The sequence below is a fragment of the Scyliorhinus torazame genome, chromosome 19 (assembly GCF_047496885.1).
Source record: "Scyliorhinus torazame isolate Kashiwa2021f chromosome 19, sScyTor2.1, whole genome shotgun sequence".
In the NCBI taxonomy this organism is placed as follows: Eukaryota; Metazoa; Chordata; class Chondrichthyes; order Carcharhiniformes; family Scyliorhinidae; genus Scyliorhinus; species Scyliorhinus torazame.
In genome coordinates this window covers 45,488,167-45,505,992 of record NC_092725.1, presented here as the reverse complement: position 1 = coordinate 45,505,992, position 17,826 = coordinate 45,488,167, and the positions used below count along the sequence as shown (strand labels likewise).

Here is a 17,826-nt window from a genome sequence, read left to right as displayed (position 1 = left end):
CCAGGTCCAGTACCGCCCCTTCCCTAGTTGGACTGTCCACATATTGTTTTAAGAAGCCCTCCTGGATGCTCCTTACAAACTCCGCCCCGTCTAAGCCCCTGGCACTAAGTGAGTCCCAGTCAATATTGGGGAAGTTGAAGTCTCCCATCATCCACAACCCTGTTGTTTTTACTCTTTTCCAAAATCTGTCTACCTATCTGCTCCTCTATCTCCCGCTGGCTGTTGGGAGGCCTATAGTAAACCCCCAACATTGTGACTGCACCCTTCTTATTCCTGATCTCTACTCATATAGCCTTACTGACCTCTGAGGTGTCCTCCCGCAGTACAGCTGTGATATTCTCCCGAACCAGTAGCGCAACTCCGCCTCCCCTTTTACATCCCCCTCTATCCCACCTGAAACATCTAAATCCTGGAACGTTTAGCTGCCAATCCTGCCCTTCCCTCAACCAGGTCTCTGTAATGGCAACAACATCATAGTTCCAAGTACTAATCCAAGCTCTAAGTTCATCTGTCTTACCCGTAATACTTCTTGCATTAAAACATATGCACTTCAGGCCACCAGACTCACTGTGTTCAGCAACTTCTCCCTGTCTGCTCTGCCTCAGAGCCCCACTGTCCCTATTCCCTAGTTCCCCCTCAATGCTCTCACCTTCTGACCTATTGCTCCCATGCCCACCCCCATACTAGTTTAAACCCTCCCGTGTGACACGAGCAAACCTCGCGGCCAGGATATTTATGCCTCTCCGGTTTAGATGCAACCCGTCCTTATATAGGTCACACCTGCCCCGGAAGAGCTCCCAGTGGTCCAGATAACGGAAACCCTCCCTCCTACACCAGCTGTTTAGCCATGTGTTTAGCTGCTCTATCTTCCCATTTCTAGCCTCACTGGCACGTGGCACAGGGAGTAATCCCGAGATTACAACCCTAGAGGTCCTGTCTTTTAACTTTCTGCCTAGCTCCCTGAGCTCCTGCTGCAGGACCTCATGCCCCTTCCTGCCTATGTCGTTAGTACCAATATGTACAACGACCTCTGCCTGTTTGCCCTCCCCCTTCAGGATGCCCTCTACCCGTTCGGAGACATCCTGGACCCTGGCACCAGGGAGGCAACATACCATCCTGGAGTCTCTTTCACATCCACAGAAGCGCCTATCTGTGCCCCTGACTATAGAGTCCCCTATTACTATTGCTCTTCTGCGCTTTGACCCTCCCTTCTGAACATCAGAGCCAGCCGTGGTGCCACTGCTCTGGCTGCTGCTGTTTTCCCCTGATAGGCTATCCCCCTGACAGTATCCAAAGGGGTATACCTGTTCGAGAGGGGGACAACCACAGGGATTCCTGCACTGACTGCCTGCCCTTTCTGGTGGTCACCCATTTCTCTGCCTGCACCTTGGGTGTGACCACATTTACATAACTGCGATCTATGACGCTTTCTGCCACCTGCATGCTCCTAAGTGCATCCAATTGCTGCTCCAACCGAACCATGCGGTCTGTGAGGAGCTCCAGTTGGGTGCACTTTCTGCAGATGAAGCCATCCGGGACGCTGGAAGCCTCCCGGACCTGCCACATCTCATAGTCAGAGCACTGCACCCCTCTAACTGAAATTGCATCAATTAATTAAAATTAAAAACAAATTTTTAAAAAAATATATATATATTTTTTTAATTTCAAAGTTACTGTTAACTATCTGTTTCCTAGCACTAGATTTCTAATAGAAATGCAAAAGCTAAATATAGTACTCTCAAGAGTAGAGAGAAGAAGGTTAAGAGGTGACTTAATTGAGGCATACAAGATGATCAGAGGATTGGATAGGGTGGACAGTGAGAGCCTTTTTCCTCGGATGGTGTTGTCTAGCACGAGGTGACATAGCTTTAAATTGAGGGGAAATAGATATAAGACAGATGTCAGAGGTAGGTTCTTTACTCAGAGAGTAGTAAGGGTGTGGAATGCCCTGCCTGCAACAGTAGTGGACTCGCCGACACTAAGGGCATTCACATGGTCATTGGATAGACATATGGACGATAAGGGAATAGTGTAAATGGGCTTCAGAGTGGTTTCACAGGTCGGCGCAACATCGAGGGCCGAAGGGCCTGTACTGCGCTGTAATGTTCTATGTTCTATGTTCTAAGAGTTGGTGGAGGATGAAGAGTTTGTGGAGGGTGAAGAATTTATGGACGATGAAGAGGTTATGGAGGATGAACAGTTTATGGAGGATAAAGGGTTTATGCATGTTGGGGGTTTAGACTCTGCAGTAACTTCAAGGAAATTGAAAGTCTGGAGATATTTGTTGTCAGCCTATTTTAACTTTAGTCCACACTGGGAGAATTTACTATACAAGTAAAATCATAATTAGCAATAACATCTTCTAAACACAGGAGAAACAGGAGAAAGAATAGGAGAAGACCATGAAGTCCAAGAAGCCCACCATGCAGACATGGATCAATCAAATGCACTATGGACCCATCCCCAAATCTCCCCACCAGATTCTGGGAGCAGTGAAAAACCTGAGATTAAAAAAAGTTAAGACTAATTCGGGCAAAAAAAGGAAAATTCCTTTGCAATTCCCTCAAGTACTGGATGTGAGCCTTTATTTCCTGAAGCTGTGCTATGTGTCCCGAATAAACACAAATGGTTTAAGATGTTTCCAGCAGCAATCTAAGAAAATCCAAGTGCGAAACATCGGATAATTTTAAATGTGAGTGAATTCCCAAAAGTCCCAAAAGACTTGCTGTTAGAAAAATTCGACATTCTGAATTCTCCCTCAGTGTACACGAGCAGGCACCAGAGCGTGGCAACTGGGGGATTTTCACAGTAACTTCATTGCAGTGTTAATGTAAGCCTAATTGAGGCACTGATAAAGATTATTATCACAATTCATCCCAAAACTTCTGACGTTCCTGTTGACTGTGAGTTTTTTTTTTTACAGTGGTTCCGGATTCAATCCATCAGTATCAGGCCCTATCCACAACATGAGTCATACCCCGCTCAGTGAAAGGTGCGAGATTCTGCCAAATGTGTTGGTTTGAAAAGACTGTTCACATTGTGTTCATAAATTAAGGCACACAGCTCAGGCACATTGTAAACGATTCTACATCAGAGTATGTGATTCATTCAGAAACTCACAACCCAATGAAATTAAGAGGCGACATGGTGGTCTAGTGGTTAGCACTGCTGCCTCACAGTGCCAGGGTCCCGGGTTCAATTCCGATCTTGGGTGACTGTGTGGAATCTGCACGTTCTCCCCGTGTCTGCGTGGCTTTCCTCCGGGTGCTCTGGTTTCCTCCCACAGTCAAAGGTGTACAGGATAGGTGGATTGGCCATGCTAAATTGCCCCTTAATATCGAAAGGTTAGGTGGGGTTACAGGGATAGGGCAAGGGACTGGACCTAGGTAGGATGCTCTTTCAAAGGTCTGATGCAGACTCGATGGGCCGAATGGCCTCCTTCTGCACTGTAAGGATTCTATGGATTCTATATATATATATATAGAATCCACAGATAAACTCGGTTTGTTCTAACTGGAACAGCGGAGGTTGAGGGGCGACCTGATAGAGGACTACAAAATTATGAGGGGCATAGACAGAGTGGATAGTCAGAGATTTTTTCCCAGGGTAGAGGGGTTAATTACTAGGGGGCATAGGTTTAAGGTGAGAGGGGCAAGGTTTAGAGTAGATGTTCGAGGCAAGTGTTTTACACAGAGGGTAGTGGGTGCCTGGAACTCGCTGCCGGAGGAGGTGGTGGAAGCAGGGACGATCATGACGTTTAAGGGGCATCTTGACAAATACATGGATGGGAATAGAGGGATACGAACCCCGGAAGTGTAGAAAATTTTAGTTTAGACAGGCAGCATGGTCGGCACGGGCTTGGAGGGCCGAAGGGCCTGTTCCTGTGCTGTACTTTTCTTTGTTCTTGTATGGTTCCTTTGCTTACGTTTTAGCGATGCTGCTCAGTTTATTTACAGGTGGCAGGCTGGACACCCTGAATAAAAATGTTCAATTTTTGGTGAGAAATGCATTTTCAGCTCCATTAGCCCTCTTAAATTATCTGGAAATGCTTTTTAAGGAAAATAAAACGAAAATAACCTGTAATGTACTATTGTTTGCTGAGTGTGTTGGTTCATGGAAGGGTTTGTGCTCACGGTATGCAAATTAGTTTGAAAGTCGACATAAATCAGAATTTAATCAGTGCAATTTAACGCATAGTTCACAATTACTCCCAAAGTGGAATTTTGACAGAGAATTCTCCGTGATAATAAATAATCATCAAACATTGGATAAATCAGTGTTTTGGGGTTGCGCTTCACCCAGCCCATCATTCATCCCCCACTGGTGGAAAGGCCCACAGATCTATTGTACTCCATTGGGTCTGATGTCTTCTAAATGTCAAAAAGAATTCAGATCCTTTGAGGCCTGACTATATGAACAGAACATGGAGCGTACCTTTGCTGAACCCAGTCAGTGTTGTCCTTAGTGGCCCACCAGGCGGCTGGAAGAAGCCACATAGAGGAGTGAAGATTGGGTTGGGCCACACAGCACACCATTTTTCACATTGCTTACAAAGCTCATCAATCATTGGGTAAGAACCCTTGAAGAAATCAAGGCGTGCCAACATCTCTATGCAGAGGACACTCGGGTCTACAAAGAAAATGCCAAACATATACATGTGTTCAATATTACTAAGGTTTTTTTTATGACTAATTATGTAAGTATAGGTCACCCTCATCTAAGAACTTCAATTCCAACTCAAAGGGCATTTTGATCTCATACAGTTTCTGTTTTATTGGAGTCTCGAGTATGAGCATTATTAACTCACTCCCTTCTCCCTGGTAGTGCTAACCCATTCCACTCTCTAAAGGAATGTTAATATCCTTATTCTCAAAGTGAATGCTAACCCATTCCAATCTCTAAAGACACCCTGGGTGGGATTCTCCATCCCGCCGCACCCGTTTTCTGGTGAGAGGCGTCCCTGCCCTCAGCAGGATTCTTCGTTCCGGCAACTGGCCATGTGGGCACTCCCATGCCGTCGGGAAATCCGCAGGCGTGAGTGTGCTGCCGGCGAAATGGAGGATCCAGCCACCCATTGTTCGAAGGATTGTCAATCTACTCCATTTTCTGGGTATGTTGACTCATTCTATACTTTTAGGAAGTAGGTTGCATCACAGCTTGGTATGACAACTGCTCACCCAAGACCGTAAGAAACTACAGAGTCATGAATGCATCCCAGTCCATCAAGTGAACCCGCCTTCCATCCATTGACTCTGTCTACATCCCCCGCTGCCTTGGGAAGCGAGCAGCATAATCAAAGACTCCTCCCACTCGAGTTATTCTCTCTTCCAACCTCTTCCATCGGGCAGAAGATACAAAGGTTACTAGACTCTTGAATGACGCTCTTATGGACTGAACTGATCTATCTACGCATCTTCTTTACTGAGTAGCACTATACTCTGTATGCTTCACCCAATGTCTGTCTATTTATTTACATTGTGTATTTATCATATATCCAATGTTTTTCATGCATGGAGCGATCTGCCTGGACTGCACGCAGAACACTGTACATTTCACTGTACCTTGGTACACGTGACAATATATCTAAATCTAGATCTAAATCTAATAATCTGCTCTATTCTCCAAGAGAGTATTAACCCATTCCATCCTTTCAAGGAATACTAAAGCACTCAATACTGGGAGGCAATAAAAGCCCACTCATGTACCAATGGTGTGTTAACTCACTTCATTCTCAAAGGAAACACTAACCAACTTATTATCCAAGGCTGTATTATTTCAATCTATCTTCCAAGACAGTGATCATCCATTCTGTGATCTATGATTGTTCTTACCTATTCCATTCTCCATGAAGTCGACTGTAGGCCAGATAAGTAACAGGGCATCTTGAATAAGCTGCACCTCTGGACAATCAACTTGCTTGGTGCACGCACTAAAATCCTCAAGCATGCTCTTCATCCCGGTGACTTGTATTTTACAAACTATCCATTCCATATTCCCTGAGAATAATTTGAGGTGTTAGCACAATGCTGAAAGTACACTTTTCTGTTCTATCTAAATATGTCCTACAGAATAATGTAAGTTACTGCTGTTAATTCAGTCATTGTGGGTGAACAAATGTCAGCGAGATGTTTGTGACAGGCAAGATTGTGTCGTGATTGGTACTTTTATTAGACAATTACTGGGCAAAGACAATTGAAACAAATGGCAAGACCAGAATCAAAGCAAGGAACACACAGATTTCTGACAAAGGGTCATCTGGACTCGAAACGACTCTTCTCTCCCTACAGATGCTGCCAGACCTGCTGAGATTTTCCAGCATTTTCTCTTTGGTTTCAGATTCCAGCATCCGCAGTCATTTGCTTTTTTACACAGACTTATGAAATTAGCTATGGTCACTTCACTCAAATACAACTGAAGCACTGAGACAATTATAGAAGAGTGGTCCTGACATGAACAATAAGAAACTGTTCTTATCATCTGAAAGGATTATTTGCTGAAACACCAGGGATGGGACTCTCCGCCGGCCGATGCCAGAATGGGAAACATGATTGGGCGGAGAATTCGGTGTCAGCTGAAAATCAAGGTTGGCGCCAGGCGCCAAATGCAATGCCATGCTCTGAATGTGTTCCACGCTGCACACCAGCGTGGACATGCAAATTGTACAGTAAAGGCCATTGGCAAATCATTATCGGGCTGATGCGGCATTTTCTGGGCCTTCTGCGATTCTCCGCCTCCGCCAGGAGGAATTACAAATGGCGAGGTTCACTTGTGATATTTGAAATCAAGAAACATGTGTCATTGTTGCTGAGTGTGCAGGAGGGGTTACAAACAGTGTCCAACATCACTATAGTGTGCTGGCAATTGTGTAGCTGGCCAGGGGTACATCTACCAGGGCCAGGGGGCTGACGGGGGGGGGGGGGGGGGGGTGGCTCAGGGGTGGGCTGTGGGGTTGGGGTGGCTGGGCACTGACCGCCATTGCCGCCACCTGCAAGGCAGCCATACTGCTGCACCTGCCGCTGAATCTCCACTGGGAACTTAACGCCACACAAATGCCAATCAATCTCAATGTGTGTTTCACTGAGCTCTCTCTCTCTCTCAGACACATACTCACACATATAAGGACATACGCACACACATATAGACATATGCACATATATAGATACAAACACATATATACACATGCAAAATAGACACACATACATGCCTAGTACACGCACACATGTATTCACACACACACTTAAAGACACACACATATATAGACACACACACATATATAGACAACAGACATATAGAGACACACATATATATATATATAGACACACACATATAGACACACACACATATGTATAGACTCAAACACACACAAATACATACATACAGTTACATGTATATATATATAAACACACACAAGTATTTGTATTGCATCCAATTTGTGAAACTGCCCATTTCATTGACTGGGCAAACCCATTATACAGATCATGAAACAGGCAGTTTGCTGGCTCATTTCATGAAATGGCCAGTGCTATATATGAGTTTATAAATCTTATTTGTGAAATTGATGCTTGAGCCTGTTGCAGTATATAAGTTTAACATCATATACCAAGCTGATCAATGTCAGGATGAATATTGTAAATTTGACAAAGCAAGTTTGTCTACAAGGCGGTTGTTGCTGTCTTCAAGCTTGTGAAAACTGGATAGAAACTCCCAAGAGATGATCATTGCAGCCTGAAAACAGATGTGCTTACATCTGTAGGTGGTGTGGACAAGGTTACCAGGGTAAGTACATAGCTACCAAAGAAACAGTCTTGGGCATCATGTGACAAGCTCACATTGAAACTGGCCATGGTGGTGAAAAGAGACTCTTGGGAAACTTACTGAAGTGTATGCAAACATCCCATGCTCTCTTATAGAACAGTACAATGTGAGAGATGCATAGAAATGTCTCGCAGGCAGGACAGAGCAACAGGAGTGATTGTGAGAACTCTGTCAATGACTTGAACGAACCTGAACAGTTTGCCTGGTTTGCATCAGACTATGAAGGATAGAAGTTGTTATTTCATTCTGCACTATGCGGAGTATATGACAATTGCCATGTCATTCGTCCTCTGAAATCCAAGGCAGCAGCTGAGGTTGTCCATGAACTGATTCTCATATTGCTAGGCATCGGATCTCCACATATTCTTCAGTCAGATAATAGAAGGGAATTGTGAATCACTCCCCAACACGGACAATCCTGAACTGGCTCCCGAATTGTCCAACGTTGACAATCCTGAAACAGGCCCCATACTCCAACATGGACAATCCTGAACCAGCCCCGGATTATCCAACATGGACAATCTTGAACTAGGCCCCAGATTATCCACCGTGGACAACCCTGAATTTGTCCCTGGATTATCCAACGTTGACAATCCTGAACCAGGCCCCGGATTATCCAATGTGGACAATCCTGAACTAGGCCCCGGATTATCCAACGTGGACAATCCTGAACTTGTCCCTGGATTATCCAACGTTGACAATCCTGAACCAGGCCCCGGATTATCCAACATGGACACTCTTGAACCAGTCCCCGGATTATCCAACATTACAAATTGAACCAGTCCCCAATTATCCAACATGGACAATCCTGAACCAGCCCCCGGATTATCCAAAATGGACAATCCTGAACCAGGCCCCGGATTATCCAATGTAGACAATCCTGAGACATTCCCGGGACTACCATCCATGAATGATCCTGAGCAGACCCCTGGATAATCTACTACCGATTACCCTAAATCAGACGACGATCTTTATCCTGCCAGATGTACAGGAAGGTGTCACACCAGGACATTACACAGAAAGCCAAGCAGATGATGGCACGCCACACAAGGTCACTTTGGACTGATGGTGTTGAAGACATTGCATCTCTCCCAGTATCAGCTTTTGTCCGCAGCAAAGCTGACCCACCAAGTGTCATCGGTGTGGTGCTGGCAGCAGATGGGACTGGCTACACCAGCTGACAGCTAAGGGTATTGTGAAAGGTAAAAGTGCCAGGAATCAGTTTGAAATTGAGGAGTACACAGTAGACTGAGTGCAGACAGAAGACATTCCAGCAGAACATCTCAAGCCTTCGTGAGGTTGTACGTGTTCAGTGTTTTTGGTGGACAAGACTTACAGAGATGCCACTGCAGTAGCAACTGTTTATCAAGATGATATTCCTGTTTGAAATCTAGTCTCTGCACCAACAGCACCTGTCACAGCCACAAGTCCTGTGACAATACTGACCAGTGCTGACAGTGCTGTATATTAAAAATGCACAAATTGTATTTATGCTGTTTTAGTAAACATTGATGTAAAAGCTATTTGAATGGTTTAGGTGGGATCTTGAATTAAATATAACAGAACATAAACCAACGGATTTGAAATGTTTATGTGTCACAATAATCTGAAATGTACATTGGATAAAGGCACATAAGAGAACAAGAAAGAGAATCAAGCAGATTATACATCTGTGAATGCAATTTTATTCTCCATTCATTTAAAAATGCCCATTTTTAAACTGGGCACGTTTTCCAAGCCCATTCCATGAACAGGGTGGTCAAACTGCCTGTTCAATGGCCATTTCATTAAGTGGGCTGTTTCACAAATTGGGCGTAACATATAAATAACATGCACAAATACGCACACACGTGTACACACACATACACACATGGCACATCATAGAATTTACAGTGCAGAGGGAGACCATTCGGCCCATCAAGTCTGCACCGGCTCTTGGAAAGAGCACCCTACCCAAGGTCAACACCGCCACCCTATCCCCATAACCCAGTAACCCCACCCAACACTAAGGGATGATCCACACACACAATGCACACACATATACATATATATAAAACACACATGACACACACATATACATATATGACACACATATACACATGGCACACACAACACATGCACATATTATACATATATGTATATACATGCACACATATGCACACACACATTTATCTAGTATATGTGTGTACATATGTTCATACATACACATAGATCTCCATGAGAGCCCAAAGTTCTTTAAAGTCACTGAAATCCCTTCAAAGTATAGTCACATTTGCAATGTCGGAAACACAGCCATCAAGTTACAGATAAAATGGATAATGCGCTTTATGTCATTCTGCAAACTCCTGAGATTCTCGTACAATCAGTAGCATTGTCTTCTCTTATACAATGTTAAACATAGAGTGTGTAAGATGACATCCTTACCAAGAACCTCCTGCTTCAGTTCATCAATGCGCCCAGCATGCAGCAACTGGTAAGGCAATTCACTCAGTTTACGCAAGTTCACAAGATCATCCCCAAATTTCAGTGGCTGTGCAGAGACCTAGGTGAAGAAAATATTCAATTCATTCCTCAGCACCAGTCACACTGTGACTGAATTATGTGTTCAGCTGGAATTCCCATTCCCAATCATTGCCCAATGACCACCGCTGGGGAGGGAATATGTGAGGGACCAGGGACCAGCTCTGACGCCGCTATAGTGGAATAGCATATGAACACTCACACCCAATGGGACAGGAAACGGAGGGCTGATATGGGCCAATGGGACCTCATCTCTGTCAGCAACTGAGCTATTGCTGAGTCCATCATTGATGTTGACTGGCCATGCCTCTGGCCCACGCGTCTGTCACTTCGGGCACAAGTGGTATCATAGAATTTACAGTGCAGAAGGAGGCCACTCGGCCCATCGAGTCTGCACAGGCTCTTGGAAAGAGCACCCCACCCAATGTCAACACCCCCATTCTATCCCCATAACCCAGTAACCTCACCCAACACTAAGGGCAATTTTGGACACTAAGGGCAATTTATCATGGCCAATCCACCTAACCTGCACATCTTTGGACTGTGGGAGGAAACCGGACCACCCGGAGGAAATCCACGCACACACGGGGAGGATGTGCAGACTCCACACAGACAGTGACCCAAGCCGAAATCGAACCTGGGACCCTGGAGCTGTGAAGCAATTGTGCTATCCACAATGCTACCGTGCTGCCCATAAGTGAGTGATGAGTATGAGTGATCCCCTCAGGTACATGGCTCATAGATGGGAGTCTCAGTGAGAAAATGTTGAAACCTCCACTTAGTTCCATGAAGATTTCTTGCAGGTAGTTCAGGATCATTGTAATATATCCTGAAATCGGGAATAGTCCACTTAGTTTATACCATGCTGCAAACCAGGCAGGATCTCAGATAATCAGGGTCAGCAGCCTTTCTCACACTATGTTATTACTTAACATCTCTTGTAACATCTTTCATAAATGACAAACCATAACCCTCCCCCGTAAGTGTCCATTCATTTAACAGTAACTGTGCATGATGTAAACATATCTCAATCCCAATTTAGCCACATTGAAAGACATCTGCCACACAAGGCACATTTAACACGCTTCTTTAAAGCAGATTATGCTGGTTGGTCAAAATTAGTAATTTAGTTTCCTTCCCTTTCAGTGTTCTGCATTGACCGTGGTGTCAGGGGTGCATGCTCGCATGTCCACTCCAGCACGGTCTCACGATACCCAACAAGGGCAGATTCAAGAAGAGTTAACAAACCATTGTGGGTGGCATGGTGGCACGGTAGTTAGCACTGCTGCCTCATAGCGCCAGAGACCTGGGTTCTATTCTGACCTTGGGTGACTGTCTTTGTGGGGTTTGCATGTTCACCCTGTGTCTGCGTGGGTTTCCTCTGGGTGCTCATATTTCTTCCCACAGTCCAAAGATTAGGTGGATAGGCCACGCTAAATTGCCCCTTAGTGTCCAGAGGCTGGATGGGTTACGGAAATAGGACGAGAGGTTGGGCCTAGAAAGGGTGCTCTTTCGGAGGGACGGTGCAGAATAGATGGGCCGAACAGCGTCCTTCTGCACTATAGGGATTCTATGATTTGGGGGCAACACGCTGGCATAGTGGTTGGCTCTGCTGCCTCACAGCACCAGAGACCCAGTTTCAATTCCGACCTCGGGTGACTGTGGTGAGTTTGCACGTTCTCCCATGGCTGCGTGGATTTCCTCCGGCTGCTCCGATTTCCTCCCACAGTCCAATAATGAGCAGATTAGCTGGATTGGCCATGATAAATTACCCCGAAGTGGGGTTAGGGGGATAGGGTCAGGGGTTGGGCCTAAATTAGCGGGAGAAATTACTATATTTGTCAGGATTGGTATAATAAAGATGTCTCATCTCAAAGTATTGTAACAGCACAGGTCAAAGGCAAACCAGCAGGCAAGGCGTTAACATATACCAAGGGAAAACCAGCAAGCAAGGGGTTAAAGTCACCCACATTGGAAATGATTTAATCATCTCACGGAGCCTTTGAATATGAAAAGGGAAACACAGGAGGCCCCAGTAAGTCTAAGGGATCTATTGTCCAACACATTCGCACCTCTTCTAGAAGTTAAATATGTTAAGCACAAACCCGTGAGATTGTAAGAAAACATTGTATTCTTTAATTGTTTTCCCATTACGGAGACCAGAAAATATGCGTGAAATGAAAATCGCTTATTGTCACAAGTAGGCTTCAAATGAAGTTACTGTGAAAAGCCCCTAGTCGCCACATTCAAGCACCTTTTTGGGGAGGCTGGTACGGGAATTGAACCGTGTTACTAGCCTGCCTTGGTCTGCTTTCAAAGCCAATGATTTAGCCCTGTGCTAAACGAGCCCCTACTGATCACTTTGTATTATTCCGAATGATTCAGTGACGTCACTACCTGCTTTTGACTCCGAAGAACTTTAAATATATATGCATGTAATTCTGACGACAGGCAGAGCTGGCTTTTGCAAGCTAAAGTTAGCAGGAGAACTTGCCTCTCCTGTGTGCACACAGTTTTTCCGAATTAAACAACGCTTTTTTACCAACTCCACGTGGTCGAGAACAGACGTTAACGTTTTTCTTCCCTCCAACAGTTGGCATAGTTAGGGCAGGACATCAACACAGGACAACCGGCGACTATGTGGCCCCAAATCGGGGGAGTGTCTTTTAATCTACCACCCATAGTTAGGGAGTGATTCCACGTTAGTCGTTGGCCAGCCGTAAGTTGCGATGTTAAAGAACAAAACGGAGGAAAAGTCTAACCGCGTGAGGTGAAGTAAATATCGTTGGGGGAAACCAGGGTGTGGGATCGTATAGTTAAGTTAAGGAAAACTTGCTACGGAACTTGCTTTGGAGATTGAAGTGCCTGGTCAAAAGTAAAAACCCGTAGGACGAAATGCCACGGAAGAAAGAGTCAGGAGGATCTCACCTAGTGTGAGAAAGGAGTAGGCGCAGGAGTAATCGTGAGAGGGTAGAGCCGTGGAGGAGGAACCCCGCAGGAGTGGTGTGTGTGTGTGAGAGTGAACGGCAGAGATGGCCGGATAAGATAAAGCAGGCAGCAAGAGCAAGGTAGAGCAAGATAGATGGGGGCCCGAGGGATCGATCGTGCAGACGATTGTAACCCACAATAGTAAATTAATTACAAAGTTGAGGGAGAAATCTGCCTACCACCAGCTCCCCATCCGCAAGGTGGACCGCTAATACACTGCTTTCGAAGCAGACGGCCGCCTTTACCAATTCCTTAGGGTTCCTTTCGGCGTCACTAATGGGGTCTCGGTCTTCCAACCGGAGATGGACCGAATGGTTGACCGGTACGGACTGCAGGCCACCTTCCCGTACCTAGATAACGTCACCATCTGCGGCCACGACCAGCAGGATCACAACGCTAACCTTTTCAAATTTCTCCACACCGCCAAACTCCTGAACCTCACGTATAACAAGGGGAAGTGCGTGTTCAGCACCAACCGCTTACCCATCCTTGGCTATGTTGTGCAAAATGGAGTTCTAGCGCCCGACCCTGTCCTCATGCGCCCCCTCATGGAACTCCCTCTCCCCCACTGCTCCAAGACCCTCGAACGATGCCTGGGGTTCTTCTGCTATTATGCCCAGTGGGTTCCTAACTCTGCGGACAAGGCCCGCCCACTCACCCAGTCCACAGTTTTCCCCCTGACGGCTGAGGCCCGCCAGGCCTTCAACAGTATCAAGGCTGACATCGCCAAGGCGGTCGACGAGACTCTCCCCCTTTCAGGTCTACAGCGATGCATCAGACGTCACTCTGGCCGCCACCCTCAACCAGGCAGGCAGACCCGTGGCATTCTTTTCCGGCACCATCCATGCCTTCGAAATTCGCACTCTTCTGTCGAAAAGGAGGCCCAAGCCATCGTAGAAGCTGTGCGGCATTGGAGGCATTACCTGACCGGCAGGAGATTCACTCTCCCCACTGACCAATGGTCGGTTGCCTTCATGTTCAATAATAAACAGGGGGGCAAGATCAAAAATGATAAAATCTTAAGGTGGAGGGAGGATCGAGCTCTCCAGCTACAATTACGAGATTTTGTATCGCCCCGGTAAGCTCAACGAGCCCCCCGATGCCCTATCCCAAGGTACATGTGCCAGCGCACAAGTGGACCGACTCCGGGCCCTACACGATGGTCTCTGTCACCCGGTTCTTTCACTTCATTAAGGACCGCAACCTATCCTACTCCATTGCGGAGGTCAGGGCGGTCACCAAAGACTGCCAGGTCTGCGCAGAGTGCAAACCGCACTTCTACCGGCCAGACCGTGCGCACCTGGTGAAGGTCTCCCATCCCTTTGAACGCCTCAGCATGGACTTCAAAGGCCCCCTCCCCTCCTCCGACCGAAACACGTACTTCCTGAACGTGGTCGATAAATACTCCAGATTCCCCTTCGCCATCCCATGCCCCGATATGACGTCTGCCACAGTCATCAAAGCCCTCAATAGCATCTTCACCCTGTTCGGTTTCCCCGCTTATGTCCACAGCGACCGGGGATCCTCCTCTGTGAGTGATGAGCTGCGTCATTTCCTGCTCAGAAAGGGCATTGCCTCGAGCAGGACAACCAGCTACAACCCCCGAGGAAACGGGCAGGTGGAGAGGGAGAACGGGACGGTCTGGAAGGCCGTCCTGCTGACCCTACGGTCTAGAAATCTCCCGCTGGCAGGAGATCCTCCCCGACGCGCTCCACTCCATCCGATCGCTACTTTGCACTGCGGCTAATGAAACCCCCCATGAACGTCTCCTTGCCTTCCCTAGGAAGTCCACCTCCGGGGTTTCGCTCCCAACATGGCTGGCAGCTCCAGCACCCATCCTCCTCCGCAATCACGTGCGGCTTCACACATTGGTCAAAAGGGTACAGCTGCTGCATGCAAACCCGCAGTACGCCTACGTGGCGTACCCGACGGCCGCAAAGACATTGTCTCCCTCAGGGACCTGGCACCAGCTGGTTCGCCACCCCCCCTCCGATTGCCCCAGCGACACCCATCCTCCCCCCAGCGCACCTCACTACAGCCCCCGCTCCAGGACGATCCGTCCTCCCAATGGTTCCACCCGGGGCTGAAGATGAGGACTATATGCTCCCGGAGTCACAGGCAACCAAGCCAGTGCCTGCATCACTACCGGGACTGCGGCGCTCACAGCGGTGGATCAAGGCACCCAACCAAAACTTCCACCAAACTGTACACTTTAAAAATTATTACAATACTGTAAATAGTTTTTCCACCACACCTGCTGGACTCCTTTTTTTAACGGGGTGAATGTGATAGTCACCACTATTTGTATAATGCGTGTATTAGAGGTAATACGGTAAGGCTCCTGTACTACAGGTACGGGGGGTAGATCCCTGCCTGCTGGCTCCGCCCAGTAGGCGGAGTATAAATGTGTGGGCTCTCCGAGCTGCTGCCATTTCGGTAGCAGCTGCAGGAGGCAACACATCTCTGCTTAATAAAGCTTCGATTACTCTCTACTCTCATCTCATCGTAATTGATAGTGCATCAGGGAGCAAAGAATTGCAGGAGGCAAGAGTAGCAGCTGTAAGACACGCACAGGAAGGGGACAGGAGAAAACTGCAGGACAGATTTGTGGGGTCTGTGACCCTGACCGCACCATGTGTCATGAAGGAGAGTAACTACGGGGATGACTGGGACAGCGCCGAGGAGGGAATGCACGGGGATTATGCATACCTCACTCCTTATGAGGAAAAGGAGGAAACGTTGCCTGTAGCCCCAGTGCATGAAGTGAGGAAAACGGTGGAGGGGCAAATCACTGAGCAGCATATTCAAACGCCCTTCACAACTGGGGAAAAACAAATGATCTTGAACAAACTGCCCTCTCTAAAACAACAGGACGGTAATGGCCCTTTTTGGGATAAACTGGACGGATTACGGGAGGCTTATGGGTTAATCAATGATGATATCCATTTATTGTTAAAGGCAAAGATCCCCGTATGGGCAAGCACGCCACAACCATAGAGGGATCGCACGTGGGTCACACAGAGGTTGAGGGAAACAAAGACGCCCGCTTTACAACCTTTAGAACGGCAGTGCGAACTGCCCGAGGGATAGGTAGTCCAAATTGGATATTGATCACTTTACTTAAACAGGGACCAAAGGAAAGAGTCGAGGATTATGCAGAGAAGAAATTTGAGGCGTTTAAGCATCATTCAGGGACAGTAGCCCCCAGTAGAGCTGACAAAATCTTTTTTTAAATGTTAAAGCATGGAATGGGTCCGCACCTAACTAGGATCGTAGATATGGGACTTCCGGTAGGGAATAACTTTAATCAGGTCTTAGCATGGGCTATGAAGGCAGAGGCTAACATGGGAAAGGGGTCCAAGGTTAGCTCCGTAGGAAAATTAGAAGGAGGAAGGCAGTGCTACACATGCGGAAAGGAAGGGCATTTCGCAAGGGCGTGCAGAAACAAGAGAAAACATAAGCAGGGACTCCTGAGGTGTCTGAGTTGCAGGAGGACAGGTCACGAGCAGGAAAATTGTTGGGCAAAGGGAGGGGGCAAGGAAGGTCAGGGTCCCACAGACCTAAACGGCAGTGGGGGGTCGAGTGCCGCAGGATTGATAATACAGGTTTCAACTGAGGATTTAGCCAAGATATTCAGCGCACTAAAACAATGACACGTTTCAGCCCTCACTGGTGAAGAAAGGGACTCCTGGATATTTATTGATGGGCTGTTAGGGGGCCAGCCATGCACAATGTTAATAGATGTCGGGGATATCCATCACCGATATAGACTTACCCCTAACTGGTCAAACAACTCAGATCAGGGGGGTGGGGGAATGGGGTCCGTGTAGCCACATTGAGCGAACCCACCCTTTTAGAAATCAGGGATTTCATGGTTAAAATCCAAATCTGGGTATGCAAGACTGCGGAGGGAACTATATTAGGAATAGACTGGCTAGAGCTGTTGGGAGCAGTAATAAACACTAAAACACAGACCATTGAGTGGAAAGGGCCATACAATGTCGGTCGGTGGGGAAGATAGGTCCGGCAGAACATCCATAGCCTGGCTTCAGTCACCACTGACTGGGGGCAGCAGGGATGAGGGGAATAATAACACAAACATATCCAGCAGTATGGGCCAGAAACAAGCAAGAGTGTGGGAGCCTGGAGGTGACTCCAGTCACCATCATCGGAGACCCACAGCCACCACATAAGCAGTATCCCATAAAACGGGAAGCGACCGAGGCAGTAAGGGAGAGAGTGCAAGAATTAGAAGCTCAGGGGTTAGTAAAAGAGACCCACTCATCCACTAACTCCCCAATTTAGCCGGCGAGGAAGCCAGGCGGCTCGTACCGACTGACGGTAGATTACACCAGCTTAAACAAGTAAGGAAATACCCCATTGTGGCAAATCTGACCACTATTTGGAATAACCTTTGCCCAAAACAGAACGTGTTCTCAGTCTTAGATATAGCCAACGGGTTCTGGTCTATTCCAGTGGGGGGAAAGCATCAGGACAATTAGC

The 17,826-nt window shown here is 47.0% G+C and overlaps 1 protein-coding gene across 1 annotated transcript in view; it reads right to left on the bottom strand.

The window, feature by feature from the left end:
• Positions 1-17,826, bottom strand: part of nwd1 (NACHT and WD repeat domain containing 1) — a 192,145-nt gene that overhangs the window by 107,231 nt on the left and 67,088 nt on the right. Inside the window, exons 6-8 of the mRNA XM_072485462.1 lie at positions 10,240-10,357; positions 5,832-5,996; positions 4,552-4,629 (exon numbers count right to left, since the gene is read on the bottom strand). Coding sequence (XP_072341563.1) covers positions 4,552-4,629; positions 5,832-5,996; positions 10,240-10,357 — 361 coding nt within the window. The remainder of the gene's footprint in view (positions 1-4,551; positions 4,630-5,831; positions 5,997-10,239; positions 10,358-17,826) is intronic.